The 14,438-nt window shown below is 34.8% G+C and overlaps 2 protein-coding genes across 3 annotated transcripts; both read left to right on the top strand.

Annotated features, from left to right (window-relative positions):
* Positions 1 to 1,337: 1,337 nt before the first annotated feature.
* LOC127118240 (protein NEDD1) lies at positions 1,338 to 8,426 on the top strand. 2 transcript variants are annotated; one of them, XM_051048395.1, is made up of 10 exons: positions 1,338 to 1,701; positions 1,809 to 1,912; positions 3,684 to 3,944; positions 4,034 to 4,138; positions 4,554 to 4,619; positions 4,751 to 4,972; positions 5,231 to 5,755; positions 6,992 to 7,618; positions 7,756 to 7,926; positions 7,996 to 8,426. In XM_051048395.1, the coding sequence occupies exons 1-10, from the start codon at positions 1,545 to 1,547 to the stop codon at positions 8,101 to 8,103; spliced, it is 2,346 nt and encodes a 781-aa protein (XP_050904352.1). In that variant the 5' UTR covers positions 1,338 to 1,544; the 3' UTR covers positions 8,104 to 8,426. The 2 variants fall into 2 exon arrangements, with proteins under 2 accessions (XP_050904352.1, XP_050904353.1); XM_051048396.1 differs by lacking the exons at positions 1,338 to 1,701; positions 1,809 to 1,912 and adding an exon at positions 2,022 to 3,191.
* Positions 8,427 to 10,577: 2,151 nt separating this feature from the next.
* LOC127122024 (uncharacterized) lies at positions 10,578 to 11,315 on the top strand. The gene has a single exon (XM_051052439.1). It carries the CDS (start codon positions 10,578 to 10,580, stop codon positions 11,313 to 11,315), a length of 738 nt encoding a protein of 245 aa, XP_050908396.1.
* Positions 11,316 to 14,438: the final 3,123 nt, after the last annotated feature.

Genomic DNA, 14,438 nt, shown 5'->3' with positions numbered 1-14,438 from the left:
ACAATAAAAGCACAAATAAATTTTCTACAAAAGTTTAAATTTTTTGCACAAAAGGGTCCTACTGGACATGCCGATTTGTTTGCTTTTGTGTTTTGGTAAATCAAATCACAAGTTTTAATTCACTTACATGATTAAACTAAAAAAAAATTATAGGATATATTGTGCAAAAGAGTTTAAGAAAATGTGTTCATGCTTGGAAATTAAACGTTTAAATGTGGGATAATTGGATAGAAACTTCAAGATTAAAATGCAAAATTGCTTGAATAATAACGTAAATGAAAGGAAATGATAAAGTCAATCGAATAAAATGCTTAAGTTAATAATGAGACGCAAGTTCATACATTTTCTCACAAACCCACTATCTCGATAACTTAAATGTTTGAATTCTATAGAGGACAATAATGAAAAACGCGAATCCTTGTTACAAAAACTAAATCGACTTATATACATGGACATCAGTAACCATCGGCAACAGTCAATTCTCCAGCACTCGACACGTACACTGTCACGTGGCCTTTTGTCATCTACATTACTATCATGTGTCTCCAGTCCTTGAACTACTGCAAAACTTCAATTTCCGTCGAGAAGCATTCCCAAGCCCCTCAACTGCTTCTGTCAAGAATTCCTAATTGAATCTTGTAATCTTGGTGTCGAACCACACTTCAGCTACTTGTGCTCAACCCGTGTATTTATCTCACACAATATTCCTGTTGAATATGTCAAATCATTGCAACCCTTTTCAAGATTCTAAACATGTTTTGAAGAGAGAGTGATCCTAATCTTGTGGATCTGTTCTTGAGATTCTTCCAAAACCAGACTTAGTGGGTCCCAGTGCAGTTTGAGTAAAAAATCACAGACTAACAATTATACACCAAGAGATTGGGTATAACAACTAAGTTAAACCGTCGTGATAATTGAATTAATCAATTTAAGGGTAAGTAGACAATATCATCAACAATGACTTACAGGGGATTCAAAGCAAAACTTAGTAGACTCTAACTTGATCAATTTTTCGGATGCAAAAATCCTAGCAGAGAGTCACTCAGGTTACTCTTTTTGCTTTGTGGAAGAAATTATTGGTGATAAGGATATAAATTTTATAAATTATTAAATATCAAATTTCTTCTTTTAATTTATATTAAATGAGTGTAAAATATTTATATATTTTTGAGAAAAATATAAAGTCAATTTTTAAAAAAATCTATAGAAAATATATTTTTAAAATTAATTCAATATCTTTTCCAAATGACTAAAGTATTCTTATATTAAAAGTAAGTCTTTTAAAGATTTAATATTGTAACTTAAAGATAAATTCACGAATTAATTAATGAATGAAATTCAAAAAAAGAAAAGTTAACGGGTAATTGAGAGCTGGGATCCCCACACTATAGCAATATCCCATCGTCTTTCGAAATTTTCAATTCGGTAATCTCTGATGCAGTTTTGAATGCAGGGTTTCTAATTCCGCATTTTTCATTCCCAAATCCATTTTCTCATCGTTAACACTCTAGGTTACAGCGGCGACAAATCTCTTGGATCCATCAATGTCGTTGTTGGCTGCCTGTGGCGGCGACACCGTCAAACTATTCGACGCTTCCGACAAGCTTTTCGACTCTTCCGTCAAACCCGGCGATCCTTGTACCCTTAGCTTCACTCCTTCTCCTGGATTTCAAGTCAATTCAGTCAAATGGAATCACACAAGTTAGTTCATTTCACTATTTTTTTTTTCCTTTTGCTTTCTAGGGTTTGAATATGTGAACAGATTTTGGTGATTCTGTTTGATTTTGGTGAATTATGTTTCTCAACAGATATGGTTGTTGCAAGTGCTGGTGATGATAATAGGATCTCTTTCTGGCGTAAGAATGGACACAGCATGGGGACTATTCCGGTTGATAATGTTGACAACATTGAGGTGATTTTTAATGTTCGGGGGTTTGTAATTTGTAATGCATTGTGTAGAAAGTTTGAAGCTTTCTATGGGTATGGGATTTGTTGTTGATTAAACACTGTTTTCTGTGCAATTTTAAGTGCCTGAAAAACAAATCTCTAATATTCTTACATGACTTGAAAATTCCCAGAATCGCGTCTTTTAAATCAAAACAATTTTGAAGTAGTAACATTCCTTTGACTTAGTGTTATATGTCAAAACAAACTGTGAACAAAGAGACTAGTGTTGTCTAAACTGGGATTGTACCCGCTTGGGGTATTACTCAGTCAGAAGCTTGTTGCGACATTGGAGATATGTGACAGCAAAAGTTGCCTCTCTTTCTGGAGTTGACTGCAAATATTCTCCTCCTGCACATGGAAGCCAAAGATATGAACCCATTATCTTTTAGGTACCAATTTTAATAACTTGATAAATAAACAAACCTAGGTTTGAAAATACCATCTTAAAAAGCATAGCGAGATCCTGCCAAAATAGTTTCCTAGGATTGGGTTGGGATTACAAGATCTTGAAACATAAGATCATAACAAGGATTATAAGATCCTGATGAAATGAAAATATACTAGTAGTGCATACAAAGCATGTCATGATCACAAGTTCATAGGTAACCTACAAAACACAGTAACAAGACTTGAATCCCAAATCACATACAAAACAGAGGCTTTCCTAAAGTTTAAACATAACTCAACCAACCAGGTCCACAAAAGAAACTACTCAATGCTTAATTCATAGTAGTCAAAATTGTGAGTCACTTGTTAAATCATACAAGTTTACGATGTTTGGAGTGTTTTGCAGTTCCAATCTCACACACAATTTCCCGTTGTGGTGAAATCAAGCCAAATCTCTACCGAAAATCACAAAAACGTATGGTAGTGCATTCTTATTTATGTGATGGAAAATGAAGGTTGGGCATGAAGGCTGAAAGGGGACCACAATATCTACATTGAAGATTTAATTATGATGGTGATTGGTATGCGGCTGAGGAAGAAAATGCAGGTGTGGGCTGTGTGGCTGTGGTTGATCCAAACGATGATGATTTGATTCATGTTGAAGAAGCTGGTAGTAGTGCTACATCAATTGTACCTGTAGATGAATTGGATGCTCCTAGTGTTGAAGAAAGTAACTATGGAGAGGGAGATGATGATGATGATGATGATGTTGATGATGATGATGATGATGATGATGATGATGGACACGGTTGAGGAGATGATGATGAGATGGATGAAGATAAAAATGTTTATGCTATGTAAGATGATATGGTTGGTTGGTGCCTTAGAGATTTGATCTAGGCTTTAAGTATTTTCTTTGGTGGACTTGGTTGTGTCATCTTAAGCTTTTATTAGTCTCCTTTGTGGGTAGTTTCATGTTTTGTGTGTGCTTTTTGATTTATTATGACTTATGAACTTATGCACTGTATTAGTATTAGTTTTCGTTTCAGTAGGATCTTACCATCATTGTTACTATCCCTTTTACGATCGTGCTACCCCATCCCTTTTATTCTACATAAATATCTTGGTAGGATCTTCCTACCCCTTCCCAATCTTAGGCAAGATCAATCTTGACAACATTGGTAATTAGAGTCAGTCACCTTCTGGCGTAAGCATATTCTTTTTCTTTCCATTTATTTTCTGCAAAAATATGCTCACTCTTTGGTGTTAGTGGTACTGAAAGTTGATGATTACAGCATGACTAATCACTTTTTGTTCTTTTACTTCATGCTGATTTATTTTATTGGCAGGAGTCAATACTGGCTATCAGTTTCAGCAACAAGGCATCCAGATATATGTGTTCTGGAGGAAGTGATCAAGTTGTAAAGATATGGGATTTGCAAAGGAAGCGCTGTATTAAAAGGTTTAAGGGTCATACTAATACTGTCACAGGTGTAATGTACAATTGTAAAGACGAGCATTTGGCTTCTATCAGCCTCAATGGGGACCTTATACTTCATAACCTTGCCTCTGGGCAAAGGACAGCTGAACTCAAAGATCCCAATCAACAGGTTTTTCTCATTTTCTGAACTTGAACCTTCTGCTTGCCTTGCAAGTGTATATATGGACTAATCTGCTATATTTGAAACTGTAAGACCAGATGTTGAGAGTTCTTGATTATTCTCGGGTTAGTCGTCACCTTCTTGTGACAGCTGGTGATGATGGGACAGTACATCTGTGGGATACAACTGGACGCAACCCTAAGGTATGCAATGCACTACAATTTTTGACTTGGTTGATTGTTGAAGCAATTAATCAGTGCTCTCCTTTCAAAATTGTAATAGAGCATAACTTCACTTGAACATCTTCCCCATCTACAGCATTCTTAATCATGTCGTTATCTTGTCTTTATTATAGTTTGCAAATAGCGGTTTGTCTTAACTGAAAAACAACCTTTGCATTTTCACTTGAGCCGTGGTTTGAGACCCAAAATTATGTTCAAACATACTCACTCATCCATTGTTTTATCGAACATGTTATTTGTGGATGGAACTCATTTTTGGGTTTGTAAACTATAACCGATCATGCTATTAGTAAGCAGTTTAGTATTATTATTTTTATCAAGATTCCGAATGGGTATTTTAAAGTTGACAGCTCATATTTTTTTGGAAAATATTAAGCTTTCATGGATGAAGCAGCATTCGGCACCAACTGCTGGCATTAGCTTCTCTCCATCCAACGATAAGGTTTTTTTTTTCCGACTGCTTTTTGTAGATTTATTTACGTAGCGAGGATGTTTCATGTTGCCTTGAACATTTTATTACCCTTTCTTTGGTCAAGATAATTTTGCTTTCTGATTTCTTTCTCCAATTAACAGATCATTGCTAGTGTTGGCCTTGATAAGAAATTATACACTTATGACTCTGGATCTAGAAGAACAACATCTTGCATTTCTTGCGAAGCTCCTTTTTCTTCTGTAGCCTTCAAAGATGATGGTTGGATGCTGGCTGCCGGAACTAGCAGTGGACGTGTGGCTTTCTATGATGTCCGTGGAAAACCACAACCTGTTGGCGTTCTTCACGCTTATGGTAGTTCAGAGGTAATTCTTTTGCTTCATTAATTCATTTCCAATGTTTTGTCTTGTACTGCATGATCGAAAGGTCGATTCCTACCCTCAACATGAAACTAATTACTAAAATTTTTGTTTAAAAATAACTTTAAGATCAGCTGAGTGCAAATCACTCAACCATTTTAGAATTTCTCTCATATTCTCTTATGTTCTTCAAGTGAAAGCATTAACCTTTTGATGTCAGGTTATCAATTTATAGTCTACTAAATTATTATTACCATGCAACAGGCTGTTACAAGCTTATGTTGGCAAAGATCAAAACCAGTTATTGTCGATGAAAGGAATTGCACTGCTGAGACTGCTCTTGTGGGAGATTCTGTTGAAGATTCAATCCTTATGCCTGATCCTTTACCTCCTGCAACTTCATCAAGCATCCCCCTATCCACATCAGTATCTGGTACTTGGAATTCTGGTCGGCTGGGTGCTTCCATTGATACATCTTTGCTTGCAACATCCAGCAGTGAATTTATAACAAGCCTACCAACTGTGTCTAGTGGAGAGGAAACACCACTTCGAAACAATTTACGGCTAGGTGGAACACTGTCCAGGTTGAATGCTCCGCGTTATAAATTGACGGAGGAAATAGATGTATTCTCCCCTCTTGTAGATGTTACACCAATAACACCTTCAATGTGGGATGGAAATGGGGTAAAGAAGGATATTTTATCATCCAGTCGAAGATTTCCAAATTCAGAAGTCGTAAGCAGCGATCATGCAATAGCTGATTGGAAGTCTGGCTCAACTACCAAGCAGGTTAGTGGCTCCCTAACTTTGAGTATAACTTCACGTGAAATGTTGATCTATGAATAAACCTTCAATTCGATGCAACAAATCTTTATATCTTGCCAACCATGCCTGTCAATTAAACAATGTTAATGTGTAGCACTTGAAAACTGTCAGGTTTCATGGCATATCACGTTCTCAGGAATGACATTTCCATGATACTCTGACCAGGCCTGTTAGTCATGGATAAGTTTAAAAAATGTGGATAGCATTTAATGTTTTCTATTTTTCAAGCATTATTTAATCAAAACATACTAAAAGTGTGGGAGAACAAATGTGGTAGAAGGAACTTAGAGCAGAAGTTAATGGTTGGCCAGGTTTCCAAATAACTCCCATTTTCCCATGGGAAAATAATATGCCTACACTAGTCATGGGATGTAAAAGCAAGCAAAATATGGGGATTTTTCTTTCTAGGAAATGAAAAATGTTTGGAAATATTAAGTTTCACATTCCAAAGTTCTCTTTCTGCAGTGTAATTACATAAACATTGTTACAAACACACCCTAATATAGGAGGAAAACCTGTTTGATGAAAAGAGCTGTATATTTGGAATTCATTAATCTGAAAGGCCATTTATCTTTCTTTTTTATCCTTGTTAAACTTTGTCGTCCAATCCCAAGGATTTCCCTCTTTTCTCTTGAGACGGTTAAGGAATCTTTCTGCAAATTGTTATCTTAATGGTTGCATCCTAGAATTTTCAGGGAGGATTTGATTCATACATTTGATTTTAAACATACTACATAATATCATCAATTTTTTAAATTTGTCCATCAAAGTCAGCCCTAGGTTTATTTATTTAAGAAGGGTGCAATAGTTTATTTATTTAAGAAGGGTGCAATAGTTTATTTATTTAAGAAGGGTGCAATAGTTTATTTATTTAACATCAAATCAAATGCTAACAAATCTGATGACATGATTTCTAAATTTATAGCAGTGATGATACTAGTGGAATTTATGTATGAAATAATTTCCTATTTTTGAATATTGTAAATAATTTATTCTTACTGTAGTTATTTTTACTATTGAAACTATTAATTTATTTAAATAGATTAGTGCTTGTACATTATACATGCTTGAAATATATTATTCAGTTTTCACATTTAACATTCAAGACACATGATTTAGGATACAAATCAAAACACATTTTTTTACATGTCTGGATAATTTAATCATATTTTTACTTATTATAATACCAATTTGCTGTAGGATATCACTCAATCTTCCTTTCCATTTGCGGGGTTAACTCCTCCATCCACGAAGAGTGAAGAATCTTCCATCACTCCTCCAGAGGCATGGGGTGGTGAGAAGTTAGCTGATAAATATATTTACCCACGTCAGGCAAATGCACCATCTCGTTTTGGGATGTTAGCTTCCAGTGGTCAGGCAGCAGGATTGACGCTTTCTGGAGTGCAGGATACATCCTCATCATCTGGTATCAGTCCCTATACCAGCAGTTCAAGCCTAAATTTTTCCAATTTACGCACAAAAGATGTTTCTACAGGCCAGGAGACTTCGTTGGGGTTTTCTGATCACATGTTCTCTACTTCTTTACCTTTTCCCATCAATACAAAAGCCAGCATTGTTGGACAGGCAAACATTGACTCTCCAAAAATATCTGATTCTCCTAGAATGCAATCCTTTTCTAAAAGAATTTCTAGTTATGCAGAAAGAATAAGCACCGCACCTGCCTTCGGCGATGGTGCATCTCTTGCAGGTGGTTCACCTAAGATTAAGAAATCAGGAGCCGAAACCAGAGAAGAACTTCTAAATAGCTTGCTATTGAAGTCAGAAACATCTATCCCTACAGAATCAGGCTCTCTACTACTGACAAATGTATGTTAATATTTATAATTTAGTTAGACACGTTAATATTAACTCTAGCTTGTTGACATCCGTTATGGTAGTGTTTTGAAATGTATTTATGTTCCTCTCGTTTTCTAATGTTATTGATTTATATAATTTGATGATAGGGAACAATACCACAACAGAAAGCATCTCAGTCAGAAGCACAAGGATCTTCATTTACACTTCAACTTTTTCAGCGGACATTGAATGAAACTCTAGGTTCCTTTCAGAAATCTATACATGAGGATGTGAGAAACGTCCATCTTGAAGTATTAAGACAGTTTCATCTGCAAGGGGTATGCATCTTGAATAAATGAAGTCCGTTTGCATTTTTCATTTTCTTAATTAATTGTCTTGTTGAACAGATGGAAATGTCAACCATGATGAACTCAATTCTGGAAAATCACGCCGAGTTAGTGAAAGAAGTGAAGGCTCTGCGTAAGGAAAACGAGCAGCTTAGACAGTTGCTTTGATCGATGTGAATAAGGTCGCTACATTTTTCTGACAGCGTCTTTATCCCGTGGGGTCTGTTTTATCTTTTGCAGACTAGCAATTTATCTTTGATTTGTGACACGCAATTGGGTTTCAGCTTTTTGATAGTGGTGGTTGGGAAAAAAAATCACAAGTGAATCGCATGTTACTGGAATAGGTATTGAAAATGTATAGAGGTGATTTTTTAATTATGGAATCTATTTGTTGGTGATCTATATTTTGCAGATTATATATTTGTGGAATAAGTATATAAATTTAAAATGTGATGATTTGTCAGATATATACTATACGTATATTTGGTTTAGTAAGAGTCGTTTGGTTGGTTCAAATGAGAAGTTGAGATGAAAAAGACTTGTAAGAAGGGAAGGAATGGAAGAGATTTTATAGAAGAAAGCCAAATTGATATGGGAAGGATGTACAAAGGTTTCAAATAATCTCTTCTCACCCATATGCTAAAATTAAACTAAACAATGATTTATTATTTAAAATAATATCTTTCCTTGAATCGCACTTAAGTGTGTTGTATGATCAAATATATAAAAATACAAACCGAGCATCCTAAAACTCACTTCCTAAATCTTATAGAATTTTTTTTTCTTATGGTATAGTAGTTGAAAAAAATAATAAATGTTAGTACTTGTATTATAGAGAAAAATTATAAATAAAATATTTTTTTATGAAACAGAAGTATTATATAATATATGATATGATACAACTAACAAGTACACTTGTAGAAAAATATAAGGTTTAAATGCATTTTTGGTTTCCCTAATTTGAGCCTTTTAAATAATTGGTTTCCTATTATAAAATTTACGATTTTGGTCTCTTAAATTTGATTGTGTTTGGATTTGCATGATCCCCTATCCGATTTTGATTATGTGTCAATTCATTAATGACGCAACAAGTATTATTTGGATACATGTCAGCATTTTCAAATATTTTAATTTTCACCTGGATATTTTAATGTAGAAAATATTAAAAAATATTTTAAAAATTGAAAAAACAAATTATAAATCACTGAAATAAGAAATAAATTATTCCTCGTTCATTGCCTTTGTTTGTTCTTCAGAAACTGAAACCCTAATCCCCTTTTGGCAATCCCTAATATCCCAATCATCTCCATCGTTTCTTGTGTGCGTGTTGTATACACCGTGAAATTTGTGCAATTTGTTACGAAGATGAAGAAGTCTGGAAGTCAAAAGGAGATGGTCAAGTACTGTGTAAGGTATGTATTGTTGTCCTTATGGTCCCCTTAGTTTAGTATTGCTAAAGTATTGTTGTGGTTCTTGTGGTCCCTTGTGTCCTTGTGGTCCCTTGTGTTAGTTTATGTTTGTTTAATTCAATTTTTGTCAATTTTTTTCAGGCCTGCTATGAGTAATAAGATTAGGTTGAGAATACATCACAGGGGTAAATTAGTTGAGACACCTGTAAAGTGGTATGTAAATGGGGAAGTTGCTGAGATGATCTGGAGTTGGAATATTGATTATATGTCTTACATGGAGTTAGAGGATACAATTAAGAGTGAGAGTTATGTAAATATAAAGTGCTTGTGGTATTGACACCTTGCATATAACTTTTCTTGTGGTCTTAGACCCTTGAACAAGGATCAGGATGTACTGCAATTTTCAAAAGATGTTGTAGGCTATGATGTAATAGATGTGTAGAGCATAGTGTGGGGATTCTTCAGATTATTGATGATAGTGAACTAGCTGCTGAACCAGATGCTGAAGATGATGTACAATGCACTGTGTTTAAAAGTGCAGATGTTACTAAGGAAGTCATTATTGCTGAAGAAGTCACTACTGGTCCTAATGGTGTTGTTGAAGAAGGAAATACTGATCCTAATGGTGTTGTTGAAGATGGTGTCACTACTGATCCTAATGGTGTTGTTGAAGATGGTGTCACTACTGATCCTAATGGTGTTGCTGAAGAAGAAAATATTGATCCTAATGGTGTTGTTTAAGATGGTGTCACTACTGATCCTAATGGTGTTGCTGAAGAAGAAAATATTGTTCCTAATGGTGTTGTTGAAGATGATGTCACTACTAATCCTAATGGTGTTGCTGAAGAAGGAACTACTGATCCTAATGGTGTTGCTGAAGATGATGTTACTATTGATCCTAATGTTGTTGCTGAAGAAGGAACTACTGGTATTGATGAGGATTATGTTGCAAGTGAGGGTAGTTTTGAGGATAATGAATATCAATTTAGTGAAGAATCTGAGGAGAGTGAGATGGGTTGAACTAAGGTACTTCCCCAAGAGACTTTAGGTGAGACTTCTAGCTGCCAAAACAAGAAAGACCAGGCTGAGATGGGTCATGGTGAGAGTGAGGATTCAGACCATTTATATACCCCACCAGGGAATGATGATGAGGATGAAGGCATGAAGTATCCTACCTATAAGTCTGGTCAGTGAATGAAGTTTCAGCTAGGGATGATGTTTACTAACAAAGAAATGATAAGGGATGTTGTCAAGGACTATGCCATGGAGAATCAGAAGAATGATTCCAAAAGGAATGTGGTTAAATGCTCTGATGGTTGTAAGTTCTACATGAGATTTAGTAAGAGGATTGGAAACCAGTTTTGGCAAGTTGTAACTTTAATTGAATACCATACATGCCATAGGACTGCTGACAACAGGAGTGCAAAGACAAAGTGGCTTGCCAATAAGTTTACAAGCATACTTAGACATAGTCCTTCTATGAAACCATCAGGCCTCAGAGCCGAAGCTGTTGAGAGATGGGGAGTGAAACTATCATATGATCAGGCATATAGGGAAAAGAGGAAAGTAGTGAAGTTAGTTCAAGGGGCTGGTATTGAGCAATTCACTCATTTGAGAAGTTATGGGCAAGAGTTATTGAAATCAAATCCTAATAGTACTGTTGTAATACAATGTGCTGATAGTAATGACAACCATGTGTTTGAAAGAATTTATGTCTGTTTAGAGGCTTGCAAGGCAGGGTTTGCAAAGACATGCAAGCCTCTTATTGGGTTTGATGCATGTTTCTTGAAAGAAGATTATGGTGGACAATTAATGGCAGCAGTAGGGAGGGATGGCAATAACCAAAATTTTTCAATTGCATATGGTGTAGTTGAATCTGAAACAAAGGATTCATGGCAATGGTTTTTAAACCTTCTTATGCATGATTTGGAAGGATACAGTCAAAGGTCTTATGAATTTATATTAGATTAGTAAGAGGTAAATCACTTACACTTATACTTATGCATTTACTTGTTTACATATTATGCATTTAGATGTTTACATATTATCCATATTCTGCATGTGATAGGGATTAGTTCCAACTGTTTAAGGCATTAGTGCCATTGTGGAGTCCAAATTATGTGTGAAACATTTATATGGAAATTGGAAGAAGAAATACCCTGGATTGGAATTAAAGGAAGTGTTGTGGGCAACTGTTAGGGCAACAACAGTTCCAACATGGGAAAGGGCAATGCTGAGGATGAAGGCAATGAAAGAGGATGCATGGAAAGCCATGTTAGATGCCCATGCTTGACATTGAAGAAAATCACACTTCAAAATATATTCAAAGTGTGACTGACAAGTGAACAACATGTGTGAAGCATTCACTAGGGCTATATTGGAGCATAGGGAGAAGCCTATTATCACTCTTTTGGAAGGCATCAAACATTACATCACCAAGAGGATGACAAGTCAGAAGAAGTTGCTACATGGCTACACTGGATCCATATGTCCTAGAATTCAGTTAGTTATTGAGAAGAATAAGAAGCAAGCACAAGGGTGGAGTTCCACATGGGATGGTGATGATGACCTATCAATATTTGGTGTCACCAATGACATTAAAACTTACTGTGTTGACCTGAAAAAGGAAGCTTACTCATGCAGAAAGTGGGACTTGTCTGGTATACCTTGCTGTCATGTGATTACATGCATATGGAACATCAAGAAATAACTTGAGGATTATGTTATTGCATGCTATAGGTCTAGTTTGTTTATGTATACTTGTTCTGTTTTGTTTTTCTATACTTGATATGTTTTGTTTAAGAAATATACATTTATGGACACTTACTCAAACATTGTGTATCCAATCAATGGACCACAATTGTGGCCTGTAGATGATCTGAATGCAATGGCACCACCAGTGATGAGGGGAGCCATAGGCAGGCCAAAAAACAGAGGAACAAGATGAATGATGAACCTAGAAATTCCCACATACTACCAAGGAGGTTTTCAACTGTCACATGTGCAAAATATGGTGCTATGGGACATAATAAGAGGAGTTGTAAAGGCAAAAGGGCAGCTGACAGAGCAATTCCAAAGAGTGGTAATAAGTCAAAGAAGACTAAGAAAGTGAAAGGTGGAAAGGGAACAAAAAAGTCCAAAGGAAAGAAAATAGAAATTGCACAAAGTTCACAAGCTCCTCAACCTACTCAAGAATAGTTTCATTAAGACTTAAGTAGTTTATGACTTATTTTGGTTGTATTGTATGACTTAATTAGTTTATGACTTAACTAGTTTATGACTTAAGTAGTTTCATTTTGACTCAAGTACTGTCTTGGATTTTATTTTGGATGTTCATATATTAATGTTCAAACAAGGTCAATGTTAAGTCTATTGGTTGTATATTAATGTTTATTTTGACAGTATTTTGAGTTCAAATTATATCAGTTATGTATATTGGTTATATTAATGTTTATTTTGACAGTATTTTCAATATATCAGACAACATAATCAATACTTTATATATTATCCTTAGTACTTTATAACATTATAACATGACATAACATTATATTAGATAACATTATCGGTATGCATATCCTCATAACAACATAACAACATAACCATTGTATCAGACCATATTAGAACATAATCAGTACTTTCATTCAAATTTTATTACAATATTATATCAGACAACATAAGAACATAACCTAAAACCTAATTAACCTACATTATATTTCATCAATGTTGTCCCAACAAATGAAAACAACATAACAAACAATAACATCCAATTAATCTTCAACTGTTTCTTCAACATTTTCACTTTCATCTTCAATTCTTCCTCTTTTTTGCTTTGTAAGATTTAACTGTCGCCTTCTCTTCATTTATGTTCTTTGATAATGCAGAGATTAACTCTTTTGACCAAGGATTCATCTCCTCATCCAACCAAACAAAGTGACTGCATTTCTTGAAACCTTGAACTTGTAAGCATAATTGGAGATCAAGTTGTAAACATCAACATACCCGACCATTAACATTGAATCTGTAAACATCAATGGAGATCCTTATACATACCTTATACATCCCACATCCATATAAACGACGACTTGGGTTAGCATTTGTCCATACTGTCATAAATAGAGCATCCAAACCACACTTGCATACATACCTAGAACAACTTGAAGATCTATTTCCATGGATGAAACCAGATTATTGCGACATCATCAACAGAAACGGCGAACTGGGCACACAATAAAGAGAAACGTTTTTGCAGGAAAACGATGAAGGAGATGAAGGAAATCTGAGGTTGTAGAAAAATGATGAAGGAAAGGTTGCAAAAATCTGGGCACACGAGAGGATGAATTTATTTCCTATTTCAGTAATTTATAATTTATTTTTCAATTTTTAAAATGTTTTTTAGTATTTTCTACATTAAAATATCCAGGTGGGAATTAAAATATTTGAAAATGCTGAGATGTATCAAAATAGTACCTGCCACGTCATTAATGAATTGACACATAATCAAAATTGGATGGGGGATCATGCAAATTCAAACGCAATCAAATTTAAGACATGTTTTGTAATAGAGAGACCAATTGTTTAAAACGTCCAAACTAGGGGGACCAAAAGTGCATTTAATTTAAAATATGATTTATTATGGAATAAGTGTGGGTTACAAATTAGTTAAGTTTGTTATGTCACAAAGATATAATTTATTATAGAATATGTGTGGGTTACAAATTAATTACGTTTGTTATGTTACAGAGCTAGAATGATTAATAAGTTGTTAAATCTACTTGGAAAAAGTGTATCATTGTAATAAGTAAAAGTCAATAAAATCTCAATTGTATTAAATTTGTTATTCTGTTGGTTTTTTTTTTCATTCTTTGTTAGTTTATTTATTTATATATGAGTCCCTTCAATCTCGCTTTTAACGATCTTATCTTTTTGTCTAAGTGTGTATGTTATGGCCATTGACAACCATGCCTTATTGTTTATGACCATCGAATTCGATTGATATGATGAACTCGTCTATGTTATTTGGGGAGCCATTCTTAAAATACCGATATAGAGTCCCTTAAGCACCCTATCTAAAAAGGGAGAAGTGGTTTAAGTAAG

Source organism: Lathyrus oleraceus, chromosome 2 (assembly GCF_024323335.1).
Source record: "Lathyrus oleraceus cultivar Zhongwan6 chromosome 2, CAAS_Psat_ZW6_1.0, whole genome shotgun sequence".
Lineage (NCBI taxonomy): Eukaryota > Viridiplantae > Streptophyta > Magnoliopsida > Fabales > Fabaceae > Lathyrus > Lathyrus oleraceus.
This window is presented reverse-complemented; position numbering and strand designations above follow the sequence as displayed.